This window comes from Moschus berezovskii, chromosome 16 (assembly GCF_049115385.1).
Source record: "Moschus berezovskii isolate FMDL1 chromosome 16, NW_MosBer_1.0, whole genome shotgun sequence".
Taxonomy (NCBI): Eukaryota; Metazoa; Chordata; class Mammalia; order Artiodactyla; family Moschidae; genus Moschus; species Moschus berezovskii.
Window position 1 is genome coordinate 37613982 of NC_142475.1, and position 15595 is coordinate 37629576.

Consider the following 15595-nt stretch of genomic DNA (forward strand, 5'->3'; position numbering starts at 1 on the left):
TTGTCCCTCCATAAAGAAAAATTTTGGTTGGTTGACTCAGCAATTCTAATTTCCAGGAATTTTTCATACAAAAATGACTTGCACAAGTGTATAAAGGTACATGTATACATACAACAATGGTATTTATTGTGGCATTATGTTTAATGATGAAAAATCGAAAAGTACCTCAAAGTCTGGGAGGAAAGGATGGGCTAAACAATATGATCTTGTGAAATGTTACCATATTCAAAACTTAAATGTAGCACATTTATTAGTAACATGAAAAGATGCCTGTGATTTATTGTGAATGAAAAAATAAGTTGCAGAATAATACATGCATTACATTTGTGTTTAGACACCCCAAACAGATATATACACAGTTAGGAATTTAATGCATTTTAAATAAGTGGAGGCTTTGCAGCAAATTCTTAAAAGCTGTTCTTTCTAGGGGTTGGACAGGGTTGGGAGGAGAATGGGGAGGAATATAAAGCTGTCCCCATATTGCTTTATACACATTTTTATGGAAATTTTAACAAGCATATATTTTGTAATAAGTGAATGTCTGAAAAAAATGAAAAGTACATTCAAACTCTATAGGAACAATGAAAAAGAAAACGTTGAAATGAGACTAGATAGTCTCTAAGATAACGCCTGCTTCACAGATTGAGTTTATGAAATCAGTCAGGTGAAAACTAGTCGGTCTTCTTTATAGATACAGAATGTTTCATTCACAATGTGGTGGAAGAGTGAGAAAAAAGAGGAAGATAGAGAAAGCCGTATGGTCAAAATGGAGTCAGTTGGAAGCAGAAGTGGGCGCCATTGACCCTCGTTCCAAAGAAACCCGGAACTCAAATTCCTCTTCTTCAAGAGGGCTCTACACATATTCAAGAGAAGCTATGTGGGACTGCCCTGGTGGCTCAGATGGTAAAAAATCCACATGCAATGCAGGAGACCAGGTTCCACTCCTGAGTCGGGAAGATCCCTTAGAGAAGGGAATGGCAACCTACTCCAGTATTCTTGCCTGGAGAATCCCATGGACAGAGGAGCCTGGTGGGCTACAGTCCATGGAGTCGTAAAGAGCTGGACATGACTGAGTGACTATCCCTACTGCTACATGTGAACCTTAGGCCTTCTGTTTCCTAGATGAAACATTCCCAGTTCCTCCCAAAAGGATCCTTTGTCATCCTGATCACCCTGTTGTTTTGTTCCCGTTTGTCAATGTCTATCTTGAAATTTGATGACCAGAATCAAATACTACTGCCTTCCAACTTACAGTCTCGTCACTATGGGATGCAGTCAGATTAACCCTTCCTCGTGCAGGAGATGCATTTTTAAAAATCTAGACTAAGATTATTGTGTTCTCAAAATTCCTAAGAGTTTTGCTTTTTTTTTTCTTCATTATTTGCCACCCAGGACTTCTAGATTTGAGAAGTTTGTTTATTTTCTCTGGGTATCTTCTATTGTTGAACCCTTTGCCTCCGTGTGAGCTGTGATACGAAAGATTTCTCAGATTTCCTCAGCTTTCTATTACTAAAAATATTAGCTCATATGAGTCACTTCATTAATTGATATCAGCTTCAAGGAAGGAAGCTAACTTGGCCCAGGCCCTCCACACCACCAGAAGGGCATATTGTCACCAGGGCATTGTGCAAATTGGGAACAAAAACAAGTAAGAGTGCCCTCTTTGGGCAAATAAAGGATAAAAAATTCTTCTCCAGATGAATGAATTAGAAAAGTGTCCCTCTTCCATGGGTGAAGAGGCCTGGGGACTGGCTTGAGGAGGGACTGGATTTCAGCCAGCCTCACTTGCGAACAGGATGTACTAGCACAGCTACTTGCAGCAGCCTGCGTTGTCCTAGCACTCCATGTCTGCCTTTGCAGCACAGGTTCCCAATTTCTGGTCTAGGGGATTCTTGGGAAACATACTTTCTACACCAGTTATTTCTGGTTTGGTTCTTCTTTTGCTTTTTTTTTTAAATCAACAGTACTATTACGGTACAATTTACATATCATAATATTCATCCTATTGTAAGAATACTGTTCAGGTTTTTTTTTTTGATAAATTTATAGCATGGTACAAATCAGTACAGTCTAGTTCTAGAATATTTCCATCACAGCACAAAGTTCTTTGGTGTCCATTTGCAACCAGTTTTCCTTATCAACCCCAGTCCCAGGCAATCCACCAATCTGTTTTCTGTCTTTATAACTTTGCCTTTTCTGGAAATCTCCTGTAAGTGGGATCTTATCTTCCTTTAGCTGCTCTCCTCTGCTAATCTAATAGGGGATCAATTTGGAATTGGGGTTATATCTTCCTTTTGCTGCTTTCTTCTGCTGATCTGCTGGTGGTGTGATGGCTGGATGTTGGCCCTGCCCCGTTCTACTGCTCCTACAAACCCTCACTCATCCCTTTCCCTGCCTCAGCATTCAGGCATGCTCTGTTACCTCCTGTCTTAGAACCTTCTCCCTGGCTCAGCATCCTCTCCAGCCACCACCATATTTCTCTGCGCCATTTCTGAGCCGATGTCACAAGATTTGACTTCATGTTCTCTGCTCTCTTCTCCCCTGTGACTATTCCTTTTAAAATTTGAAAAAATGTAATATCTGATATGAGTGGAAGAACATTAAAAAGAGCATGTTTTATATATATATATATATGTAAACTTTAAAGCATAGAGATATAATGAACATCTCCATCTGTCACCCACTCCTTCCACCAGCCTTACAAACAGTGTAACACATGACTCAAAGTATCAAAAATCTCTTACTCATCTCTGCATTTTTTTTGTCCTTTTTGATCTTAGCTAACTCATTTTAACTCCACTTTTATAAAAGGAGTCTGAACTGAATAGTCTTTGAATTTCATTACATTGCTAAACTTTCTTGATTACCATTTAGAGATTAATTTTATGTTTAGAATGTATTATGGAAGATTTATAGCTTACATTGTTGAATATTACCATAGCTTACTTTATTATGAAGTCTTGGCTAAGAGCATGATATACTATTATACTATCATTTCTGGAGGAAATTTATTCTACTTTGTATTAATTTGCTTCAAATGCTGTTTTTTTCCCCTAAATTTTTGAAGCTAAAAGCTAACCTTCCTGTAATGTTCTCCGTCAACCCCACCTCTTTGGATTGAATTCTTTTAATCAGATGAATTGGTCCCTGGGGACGTATGGATGTCAATTATTGCTACAACTTAATACTAATGACTACTTAAATATTTAATTAATGTAATACTTGACACTTAAGGAGAAACTATTTATAATCATCAAAGGCAGGCCTTTGTTTTCATCTTTTGTGGCTGGTGTTTGGCATATTCCTTTTGTAACATAGCTGGGAATGAGCTGCTATAGAAGTGAAAAAAATGCCTCCCACTCCCTTCCACCTCCAGGCAGAAAAAGTTGCCCTGAAAGTGATTAGCGATGGATATTTAAAACATTTATAATTATATTAGTTTTCCAAACTACATTTTTATTGAAAATGTATTGAATTTTGGAAGTATGAAATAGTTTCTTATTCCTCTCTATTGAGTATTGATGTCACTGAAACGGCTCTTAAAAGCACTCATTTTTCTTGGACTCTTACTTTTGTTCAATCGTTAATGTATTCTAAGAAATATGGTAACTTTTTAATGAGTTGCAAATATACCGAAGTGACTGACATTGTCCTGTGGAGCACAGACCCAGGGTGCTCAGGAACACCGTGGAAGATAGTCTCTTCTGCCTGAGAAGTGCAGGCCAATGAGAGAGCAGGGAGCTCAATTTAGGGTTCCGGGTTCATATGAAAGATACATTCCAGCCACGGTGATCCTGAGGCACACAAATCACCCCTGGGCTCAATGAGAATACATATGAGAGCTGGTTCTATGGCTCCAAAAAACACATAGCTTCAAGTTTCCCCTTAGTCTGAGAATTTCTAGCCATTCACACCATATTTTGCCAGTCTCTGCTTCACTGAACACACATACTTTCATTTCATTCTGAAAAATCCCCTATATTTGTGGCTTTAGCTCTATGAATCCTAAATGTACTTGATCAAATTCTTTGTGCTTTTCCTCCTACCTAAAATCAAAAAGAGACGAACGAGCATACTTTCTGTTTAAGTGGGTGAGTGAAGGTTTACTGTCTCTACACATGGACTTCGTGAGAGAGCGACTCTGACCTGTGAAATGTCTCATAGACACGCATATTTTGAAACATTCTCCACTGATTAGTGAGGCTCTGGGTTGACAGATAGTCCAGCTCTTCTTTGAAACACTTAGGACTTTAACAAAGTAAAAAGTGAAAGCTGTTGTGTCTGACTCTCTATACAGTTCATGGAATTCTCCAGGCCAGAATACTGGAGTGGGTAGCCATTTCCTTCTCCAGGAGATCTTCCCAACCCAGGGATTGAACCCAGGTCTCCCGAATTGCAGGCGGATTCTTTAACAGCTGAGCCATCTGGGAAGCCCAGGGCTTAACAAGTTCACTCCAAACTTCACGAACAGTGCCAGTCATCTTACAAAATGCAGAATCCCTTTTTTTAACTTTAGTCTCCTTTTTCATCCATCACAATTCTAAACTCTGAAATCACCAGATATAATTCCTTTGACATTTAAATTTACATTTGTCTTAAACATTGCATTTAGTTAAGACTGATAAAGATTATTATGACTTTTGCAGCATGTGGACCCACCAGTTGTGGTACATGGGCCCCAGAGCTTGTGGGCTCCATAGTTGCAACGTGTGGGTGCTCATTTTCCCTTTTGACATGTGGGATCCTAGTTCCCCAACCAGGCATCAAACCCATGTCTCCTGCATTGGAAGGTGGCTTCTTAAGCACTTGGCCTCCAGGGAAGTTAAAGTGTTATGACTTTTTAACTGTCATACTAATGAAGGGATTTCCTTAAGATCAAAACTGCTATAGATAAAGAATAAAAAAAAAAAACATTTTTCATGAGGTAAAGAGTGGGGTTAAGATCATTATTCATAGTCTAAGACTTAAGACTTGATTTTTTTATATGCATAGCACTCTTCTGTTAAGCATGTGCTGTGCTTAGTCACTCAGTAGTGTCCGACTCTTTGCAGCACTATGGACTGTGGCCCGCCAGGCTCCTCTGTCCATGGGATTCTCCAGGCAAGAATACTGGAGTGGGTTGCCATGCCCTCCTCCAGGGGATCTTCCCAGCCCAGGGATTGAACCTCTGTTAAGCATAATCAGCATGAAATATTTAAGAATTTATTTAATTGAGTTTTCTCAGTTGTAGAAGAGAAAACAATGATATTTTAAATTCTCATTTTTTTAGAAGCCTCATGCTTCCAAGTCTTCAAAATCTTTGCCCATCTGAAAGGCTTCTCATGTGCTCATGATGCTTCTTGCCTGCATTATGACAGGCAGCAGTCAATTGTGCCTTACTTTGTAAAGTCAGTTATTTTATTTCCATGTTAGATTTCCCCCACTTAAATTAAAACATCTTCAAGATGAACAGGGACAGCAGTGTCTGTGGTCTGTCCTCTGGCCATCTGCACGTAGTCATGTAAAGCTGATATTTTGGGTAAGTGAGACTGTTTGTGTTTTGTTTCACAGGTGGGGAGCATTAAGCGGGAAATGACCTTCACATTTCAAACAGAGGACTTGAAACGTGACTGTAGTAAAAAAATGTCCCATCAACACTTGTTTCCTTTGGCCATGGAGGAAGATGTGAAAACAGCAGACACCAAAAAAGCCAACCGAGTACTTGACCATGAAAAAGAAAACACTCGCTCCATCTGTCTCCTTGAGCAAAAACGAAAAGTTGTTTCTTCCAATATTGATGTTCCTCCAGCAAGGTAAGGGACCATTAGACCTTGTCTGCCCCAGGAAGTCAGTGGAAAGCAGGTACTGTCTCTGCTGTATTTCTCTAAAGTACACAGACGTAGAAGGTTTTTCTGCTGAGAACATCTTTCTGTTTCTTGTGTGAAATGGAGCAGGTGGTTCTGCTCTTCAGAGCTGACTTTGAGGCTGTAGCAGTCGAACTACTGTAGCTCTAGAAAAGAATGTTTTATTAGATTTTGGCAAATAAACAACAAACAGGAAGAGAATAAATATTTTAAAAAGTTAAGAGAAATACAAAGTGTAGGACTGAGCATAGCCACTTACAAGCAAGGATATTCAGATCTTTTGGTCAGGAGTTGGAGAGCTGTGGCTGCAGATTAGATTTGGCCCCTGGCCTGTTTTTGTTTGGCCTGTCAGATAAGAGGGCTGCCCTGGTGGCTCATCTGGTAAAGAATCCACCTGCAATGCAGGAGACCTGGGTTTGATCCCTGGGTTGGGAAGAACCCCTGGAGAAGGGAATAGCTACCCACTCCAGTATTTTGGCCGGGAGATTTCCATGTCAGATAAGAACAGTTTTACATTTTTAAAGGGTTAAAAAATGAGGGATATGGAGTATAGATCGTAGGTATCCTGCAGAGTCTAAAATATTTATATGTGACTCATTAAAGGAAAAGTTTGGTGATCCCTGGTTTATATCATGGTAATCCTTTTAAGACAGATCTAGCTTAGAACTGGGCCAAGAGGGCTTATCTGCAATATCAAAAGGCTTTTTATCACATTGTAATTCTACTTAAACTGCATCCAACAGCACTGAATCAGAGGATAATATTATGGCAGAGTGACAGTGAAACAGTAGCAGCATGTACATGCTAGAACTTATTTTCTGGCTGAGCTCTCATGTATCTCAGCTAGAAAGTAAGTTCCATGTCGGCTGTGATTTTAGTCTGTCTTATTTATGCTGAATTCCTATCACTAGGACCATGTTTAATTATATGTTAAGGGTTCAGTAAATATTTGTTAAGTGGAGAAAAGAAAGGAAATGCTGTAGCATGAAAGTTTGCTAATTTTTAATTTGTGAAATATATTTTGTTACCAAAAACCATCTATAATGAAACCTCAGAAGCAGTTGTTGGAGAAGGTCTGCATGTGTACAAGTGGTTTCTGACAGCTAACTAGGAAAATAGTATCTTTGGAAAAGGAATAAATATTCCTTTTCTGCCTATTCACTGCCTGTAATTAGAATTTAATTACTTTTTATATGAAATCAAAAATATCTTCTCTTAAAAAACTACATATTTTTCTATTCTGCTCCCAAACTTGTCAAACTTTGTAAAATTATAGGTCTCTTTCTTTCCCTTAACTTTTAATTGAAACTTTTCATATGTTCATTACCTCTGCTTAACTACTTGGAATTATTTGCTTGTCTAATTTTTTCATATAAAGTACACGCTACATTGTTTAGGATTGATTCCTTTAACTGGGAGTTAACTATGAAATGTCTTATCATGACCTGAACTTGATAAGCCCTTCAATTCATATCTGTTATTTGTTGACTCACAGGTAAAATGAATGACATGTAATTTGACTGTGAAGAGCTGTGGGTTTTTTTCCTAAGTTTGTAGGACAAGAATTAGACCTCCCACTATCACATAGTTTGGTGCCAACTTGCAATTCTATGGAACTTACTCTTCTGGAAAATTTTCATTAGACCATTTTATGTGTTAAGAGACCTGGAATTCATAATTTGTGCTAAAAATCTGTTAAGGATTCATTTATTTCCACCCATTGACCTATCATTCTATTTTCTTGGATATTGTTGTGTGGTTCTGATATCAATTTAATGATGACCTCATAAAATGGTTTAGGAAGTGTCCCCCACTCTTTGTTTTCTGAATTTGTTTTGGAACTGGTATTTTTTTCCTTAAAAGGTAGGTCTACTGGTAAAGCCAACTGGACCTGGAGTTTTCTTTATGGAAGTGTTTTTTTAATTACAGATTCAGTTTATAAGATTGATATACAGTTCACCCTTGAACAACGCAGGTTTGAACTGTACAAGTTGCCTTAAATGCAGATCTTTTTCAATGGTAAATACTATAGCACTACATGGTCCTCGGGTGAATCTGCAGATGTAGAGGGATCATGGATACAGCAGGCCAACTATAAATTATATGCAGATTAGCCCTCACGTTGTTCCTGGGTCAACTGTAGTGCTATTCAGGTTTCACATTTCTTTTTGAATCAATTTTGGCAATTTGTGTCTTTCAAAGAATTTATCCATAACGTAAAATTATTAAATAGCATGTAGCTGTTCATAATATTGCCTTTAAAAAAAATGTTGAGAATCTACAGTAATGTTCCCTCTCTCATTTCTGATATTGGTCAGTGTGTTATCTTTTTTTCAACCAGTCTAACTAGCAGTTTATCACTTTTATGGCCATTCTCAAAGAGCCAGCTTTTGCATATATTGACTTTGTTGTTTGTCCATTCTCTATTTCACTGATTTATTTATTTTTATTATTTCTTTCTTTCTGCTTATTTTGAGTTTAAATTCCTCCTCTTTTTCTAGTTTCTTAGGGTAGAGTTTTAGATTGTTAACTATAGACTTTTCTTCTTTACAACTATAAGTTATATGCTATGACTCCTTTGAAGCACTTCTTTATGTTGTTATTGTTTAGTCTCTAAATTGTGTCCAATTCTTGTGACCCCATGGACTATAGCTTGCCAGGCTCCTCTGTCCATGGGATTTCCCTGGCAAGAATACTGGAGTGGGTTGCCATTTCCTTCTCCAGGAGATCTTTCTGACCCAGGGATTGAACCGACATCTCGCATTGGCAGGTGGATTCTTTACCTATGAGCCACCTGGGAAATCACTTCTTTATATGCACTTCCCAAATTTTTTTCGGTTGTTTCTTTTTTAAAATTTGATTATTATAATTAGGTTTATTTTTAAAAAGTAAAGAGATATATTTTTCATCTTATTATTTGTAGTTGGGAAAACATTCCAGAACACAGAAATATAGAGCATATTCTTAAAATAGGATATTTAACTCATTACATTCATTATAATTACTGATATCTGACTCACTGTAATTACTGATAATTTTGCCATCTTAATTTTTTTAAACCATGCTTTACTCTGTTTTCTTTTTCCTACCTTTTGTTTAATTCATTTAGCTTGATTATAAAGTTATATATTCTATTTATTTATTTTTTTTGGATTTGTTCCTCAATACCTTATTTTTTAAAAGATTTTATTCTTTTTCAGAGTAGTTCTGGGTTCACAAGATTGAAAGGAAGTTACAGAGATTTCTCACATGCCCTGTGTCCCGACACACATCTCACCCTTCCATCCGTCATTATTTTTGTCCTAAATTTTACTTCTATACATGTTTGTGATGTGCATTAAATGTATAAGGATGTGTTTCCCTCATTTTAGTATCATACGGAGTATTTATTTTTTGCTGCCTAAAATATACTCCATACTCTGCTTATTGATGCCTACCCTACCCTGAACTCCTGGTAACCAGTCATCTTTTTACTATGTCCATAGTTATGTCTTTTTCAGAATGTCTGTAGTTGGAGTAATATACTATGCAGCCTTTTCAGATTGGCTTCTTTCACTAAGTAATATGCATTTCTTTAATGTATTCAACATATTTATTAGTTAAGTGGATTTTTATGTACCAGATACTGAAATACAAGGTAGAGTAAATTAGATCTATTTCCTGCTCTCCTAGAATTGAGGAGAGAGATATTCTAAACAATACAAACACAAATGTATAATTATATAATTTATAATGTCCAGGACATTCAATCTATTAAATGTACAGGACATTATGAGGTCCATAAGTAAGAAGACTTATACTGAAGCATAAGGAAAGCTCTCTTTAAGGAAACTGCATTTTAGCTGACACCTAAAGGATGAGGAAGAGTTAGATTGACTAGGGAGGAAGGTGTTCCAGGGAGGGGAGAATATGCATGAAAAGCCTAAGGTAAGAAGGAAGGCCTGTGTGGCTGAAGCACAGAGCATTAGGGAGAACAGCCAGAGATGAGGTTGGAGAGGCAGGCAGGAGCCAAATCACGTGGAGCTATATTGATTGTGGTAACGATTTTTAAAGTATGTATTTAGGTTGATAAGAATTTATGGAGAAGAATGGTTAGTGCTCCTTTTGTATTTAGGTGTGATCACATTAGATCACGTCACATATAGATTAGGTTCCCAGGTGGCGCTAGTAGTAAAGAACCCACCTGCCAATGCAGGAGACATGAGAGACACAGGTTCGATCCCTGGATTGGGAAGATCCCTTGGAGGAGGACATGGCAACCCACTCCAGTATCCTTGCCTGGAGAATCCCATAGACAGAGGAGCCTGGTGGGCTACAGTCCATGGGGTCACAGAGTTGGACACGACTGAAGTGACTTAGCATGCATAGATTGGGCTGGAGAGGGACAAGAATGGATGCAGCGAGACTAGTCAGGAAGCTACTGCTTCAGTACAGAAGAGATGTCATGGGAGTTTGGACTGGAGTAGTGACGGCTGACATGAAGTGGAAAGACTCATGTGTATTTTTTTTTTTTTGGGTAATGAAAAGGATTTTTTTTTTTTTTTGTACATCTTTTTTTTTTCACATATGACAACATACATGTTTCAATGCCATTCTCCCAAATCATCCCACCCTCACCCTCTCCCTCAGAGTCCCAAAGACTGTTCTATACATCTGTGTCTCTTTTGCTTTTGAAGTAAATGTGAGGTTTCTTGGTTGTAAGCAATAGCAAAGGGCTTGCTGATTAAACAAAGGATGAAATTTCCTGAAAGAGTTATGAAGTTTCTACGAAGGCTAAATAATCAACTTAAAAAGTGGATAGGAGGGTGGGCAGCTAGAAACATAGTTGTGTTCATTCATTCTATAGAACTGGAGCCTACAACTGAGCTTCTTGGCTTTTAAAGCAAGAGATGTTTGGAAATTCTCCAGGCACTAGAAGTAAATTCAGCCACTGAAACATAAATTTAACAAATGACAGACCTAAGGCGGCTAGATTTCTGACCCCACATGAATTTTTGTTTCTTGCTATCATCATTAGTGTTTATCAGAGAATGTTAACTTATTGCCAGTTACAACTGTGATGCCTTAAAATACATTGATTTCTAATATCACTTGCTGTTGAGCCTCTTAAAAAAAAAAGACTAAACCATTAGGCAAACATTATTAGATAACCTGGACCCATTAGAGCATGGCATTTGTTATTCTCTTTTTGCCAGACATTGTTTTTTGGAAGTACTGATGCTTAAATTGGTTGGATTTCACCCAAATAACAATTACAATGTGATTATGCAAAGTAGTAACTGTCTTCTAATTATAACTCTAAAGCTAAAGGAATCTATTAGCAAACTAGTTATAATGAGAGAAAAAAAGAAAATTTTGGCCCCAAATATTCCTAGACCTAACAGCAGTTTATTAGAATACTCCAGATTGTTGGTTTGCTGTTGGAAAAAAAATTGAGCCATACGGCCCTGTTTGTTTTGCAGGGTTTTAGAATATAGTGATGTCAGATATATCACTTGCTGGGTAAAATGAAGTCATCTTCTCCTTATAGAATGCCTCTCTGGGAATTGTATCGTTTAAAAAGAACTTCAGAAGCTTGTTAACCTTTGAGTTCAAAGTTAGGAAAGGACCTGAGCTACAAGCAATATCTTATGTGTACATGGAAAATTGTGAACTAGTTTGGACTGTCATTCTCAGTGGTGTTCCCCACATTTTCTTCTTTGTCTTTCATGTCCTGTGTATGACTGATAGAAAAGTCTTTTATGTCTAACCTGGAATAAAGTGAGAGATAAGGCAAGATTGCTATCATTATTTCTGAATCACCAGATACATAGCAGTTTCTGGAGCAAATGTTTAATGTTTAAATGTGTTAAAAACATTTCCGGTCACAAGCTCTGTAACCAGTATGAAACTACTGAAAAGAAGGAAACTGTTAAAGGTCTCGAAGAATCTCGTTGAACATATTCTTTTAAACAAAATATCTTGGGAGGGCAATATAAATGTACCTACCTGTGTTGGAGAAAGACTCATGCTGTATAATTGTTAAGAACCAAAGCAATCTCTACAAAGTAGCTTTTAAGACCATCTTTCCCGGGAAACCTTTATCCACTTGCATCCCTTCCTATCCTTTCAGTAATTCAGGTCAGCAAATAACTGTTGTTCCTGTTTTCTTGCTGCAGTCTGTCTGTTTCTTACACAACAGCCAAAGTGATCTTCCCAAAGCCCAGGTAGAATAATGTGGATAGAGACAGAGACAGAACCCACAAAATTGACATCAGGACTTAATGAAACACATTGTGCCATCAAGACACCATCAAGGCACATCTTGCTGGGGACTTAAAGTCAACAAATAAATCAAGATTAAGCAGAAACAAAGTTATTATTTACAATGTCTCTGATGACCTGTGAGACCAGCACCCTCCGTGAAAGACTTGAGATCAGAAACCAGTTGAAAAGAAGACAATTATTCTCTCCCTTCCTACGCAAAATTTCATTGAACCGAATGGTGGGACTTCTATCTGTTGTGTTTTTTTTTTTAGGTTCTCTCTTCCTGCCAGATGCTTATAGTTGAATTTCTATGATCTAAATGCACATATGCTACAACTCTACTCTCATAATAGTCTATGAAATTGTGAAAGTTGTTAATAAGGTGAGTCAGGAACCAGCAGTTCTAAAACAGTGGTTCTTTTTCCTGTGCTGTGTCTGATAACATTGACTGGAAATATTTTCTTAGTGATAACTTAGGAAAGCTTGTGTTTTGTGATATAAGTTTGGCTCAGACTGTGTATGGGTAAGAGACAACTTTACACACTTTTTGTGTTGATTTTAAATATGGCATTTGTTGTTGTTCAGTTGCTAAGTCATATCCAACACTTTGCAACCCCATGAACTGCAGCATGCCAGGTCTCCCTATCCTCCACTATCTCCCTGAGTTTGTTCAAACTCATGTCCATGGAGTCAGTGATGCCATCCAAGCATCTCGTCCTCTGTCACCCACCCTCTCTTCTTGCCCTGGTCTTTCCCAGCATCAGCGTCTTTTCACTCATTTACAATCATTTTGTTTTATATCTCTTTTTTTGTAAGTACCACATTAGTGCCAAATTAGAATGTGCCACCTGTTTATAACTTCATTGTGAATTTTGAATTTTGCGTATTAATGTGGATCTTTAAAATGATAAGTAATTTAAGTCACTTTGCTATTAACGAAGGATATGCTGTCTGCATCAGCTCGGCAGTACTGAGTAAAATACTGGAAATGTAACCCAGAGAGTATTTTGCTTACTGAAATAAGTCAGACAGAGAAAGGCACAATTATATGATATCATTTATATGTGGAATCTAAAAAAATGATACAAATGAATCTATACAAACAAGGAATGGATTCACAGACATAGAAAATTAATGTATGGTTATCAAAGGGGAGGGTGGAGAGGAGGGAAAAATTAGGGGTATGGGATTAACAGATAAAAACTACTATATATAAAAGAGATATGCAACTAGGATTTACTGTATGGCTCAGGGAATTATACCCAAGATTATAAGATTAATTATAAGATTATTGTATCTCTTAATAACCTATCATGCAAAAAAATTAAAAAAAAGAATCACTGTGCTGAACACGTGAAAGTGACACAGTATTGTAAATCATCTATACTTCATTTTCTAAGAAGTGTGACATTCAAGCATTTGCAGGCATCACCTCCAGGAAATTCTTAGATAATTGATAAATGCTCTTTTGTGTAAATCATTTCTAGCAGCAAAATGGAGAAAATTTAACACCCAAAGCTTTTAGTGGACCAGTGGCTTTGTTGTACTAAGTGGATCACTGATTTTGTTGCACAGGTTGGGTATATGGGAATATTCCAGAATGCTTAAGAGTGCCATTATTCTGCTTTTCTGATGCCACTGGTTGCCTCTGAAGAATCGGTTTATGTTTAGATTTTACACATCTTTTTTTTCCCGTCCCTACTTCTGTTCAAAATTTAAACAACAAAGGAGTAGAAACAATTGGATTCCCACTACCTCCTACTCCCTACTTCTTCCTGCCAATATAAATTCTGTATTCTGCTTTAATTATAGAAAGGCAAATAATAATTAAACAAGATGTTGGTCCATTTATTTAAAACGAATTGTGTCTGAGCAGCATTGTACAATAGAGTTTTCATATGAGCTACATATGTAAAATTTGAGCATGTAAAAAATATGAGCTACATATTTAAAATTTCTAATAGTTACATTAAAAGCAGGATAAAGAAACAGGTGAAAATAATTTCAGTACTACATATTATTTAACTCAACGTATCCCAAATATCATTATTTCCCTTTAATCAATATAAAGTGTTACTTCCCTAGTGGCTCAGCAATAAAGAATCTACCTGCCAGTGCAGGAGACACGAGTTCAATCCCTGGGTCAGGAAGATCCCCTGGAGAAACAAATATTTTGTTTCCCACTCCAGTATTCTTGCCTGGAAAATTCCATGAACAGAAGTACAGTCCAGTGAGTTGCAAATCGTTGGACATGACTTAGCAACTAAACAACAGTGAGATATTTTATATTCTTTTTTGCATATTAAGTCTAAAAAATTCAATGTATATTTTACTCTTTTACAACACCTCTCAGTCTGGACTGGGCACATTTCAAATGATCAGTAGCTACAGAAGTTGTGATGACTATTGGACAGTGCATGTTCAGAGTAAAACATTGGTTATTATACCTTTCAGTCCAGCTTATCATTTATCCCCAAGACAAGGGTTTCTCTTTTTTTCTTGCTCTGACACACATGAAGAAAATGCCTCACTCACAGCGATGCAGTGGAACAGTAGCCTTCTACTGCAGTGTTTCTTAAGGGTTAGTGAGGGACGAAGGAGTAGCCCATGTAATGAGAGAGACATTTCAGCATCATGGATCGGGGAGTATTTTGTTAGAAAAAAAATCTGCCACACAGATCCAAGATATGTCTCTCCCTTTCCAGTTGTGAATAACTGATGTTTCTGTCCAATTATGATTACTGTGAGAATATTTAAATTCCACCCAAGTAAAAGAAAGGTTAAATTGACATAGCCACAGTTCTGGCTTTCTTTAAAATATGAAAGCAGCTTCATTTTCAGAGTTTGGAAATGGCTCTTTAGTTGTTACCAGATACTCCGACATTCCCTACGGTAGCAGCTGTTACCAGTTCTAACAGGCCAAGTCAAGACTTTAGGCTTGGACCTGGGTTGTCACACTTACTGCATTTCTTATGATTTTTTAAATATAGTAGCAAAATAGTTAATGAAAACATACTACTGGTAAAGTAGAAAATATAACAAATATATCATTTTTTAGAAAGACTCCAAAGAAGAAATGGTTTACTTTGTTTCTAGCTTAAAGCTATTATTGATTCTTCTTTTAAATATTGGCCTATTTTTTTTCAAAATTTTTCATTAGAAAACTGAAATTTACAATCTGTTTATATCACACACTGAGTACATGGCATTTAAAAACAGCATCATTACAGAAAGATAACAAAAATACAAAGTCTTAAAACCTACGGGATATGGAAAACATTATCCACTGAGGCCTTAAATGTAGTAGACCTTACATAAAAAGGAAAAGCAATGAGTATACAAGTATACAGCCAGTTTAAGAAGTTAGCAAGATAAACAGAATAATCATAAAGAAAAGAAAGCACCTAATACATACCAGGTATTAATGCAATAAAAATAAAAAATATTAACCTTTGTTTTTTCCCCTCCTATATATAGATTTCTGGGTGGAAGAGGGATAAGGGGTT

General features: G+C 37.0%; 1 protein-coding gene across 1 annotated transcript in view; it reads left to right on the top strand.

The window, feature by feature from the left end:
- ZNF704 (zinc finger protein 704) overlaps positions 1 to 15595 on the top strand; it is a 278264-nt gene that overhangs the window by 59559 nt on the left and 203110 nt on the right. The window contains exon 2 of the mRNA XM_055432513.2: positions 5551 to 5792. Within this exon, the coding sequence (XP_055288488.1) occupies positions 5551 to 5792 (242 nt within the window). The remainder of the gene's footprint in view (positions 1 to 5550; positions 5793 to 15595) is intronic.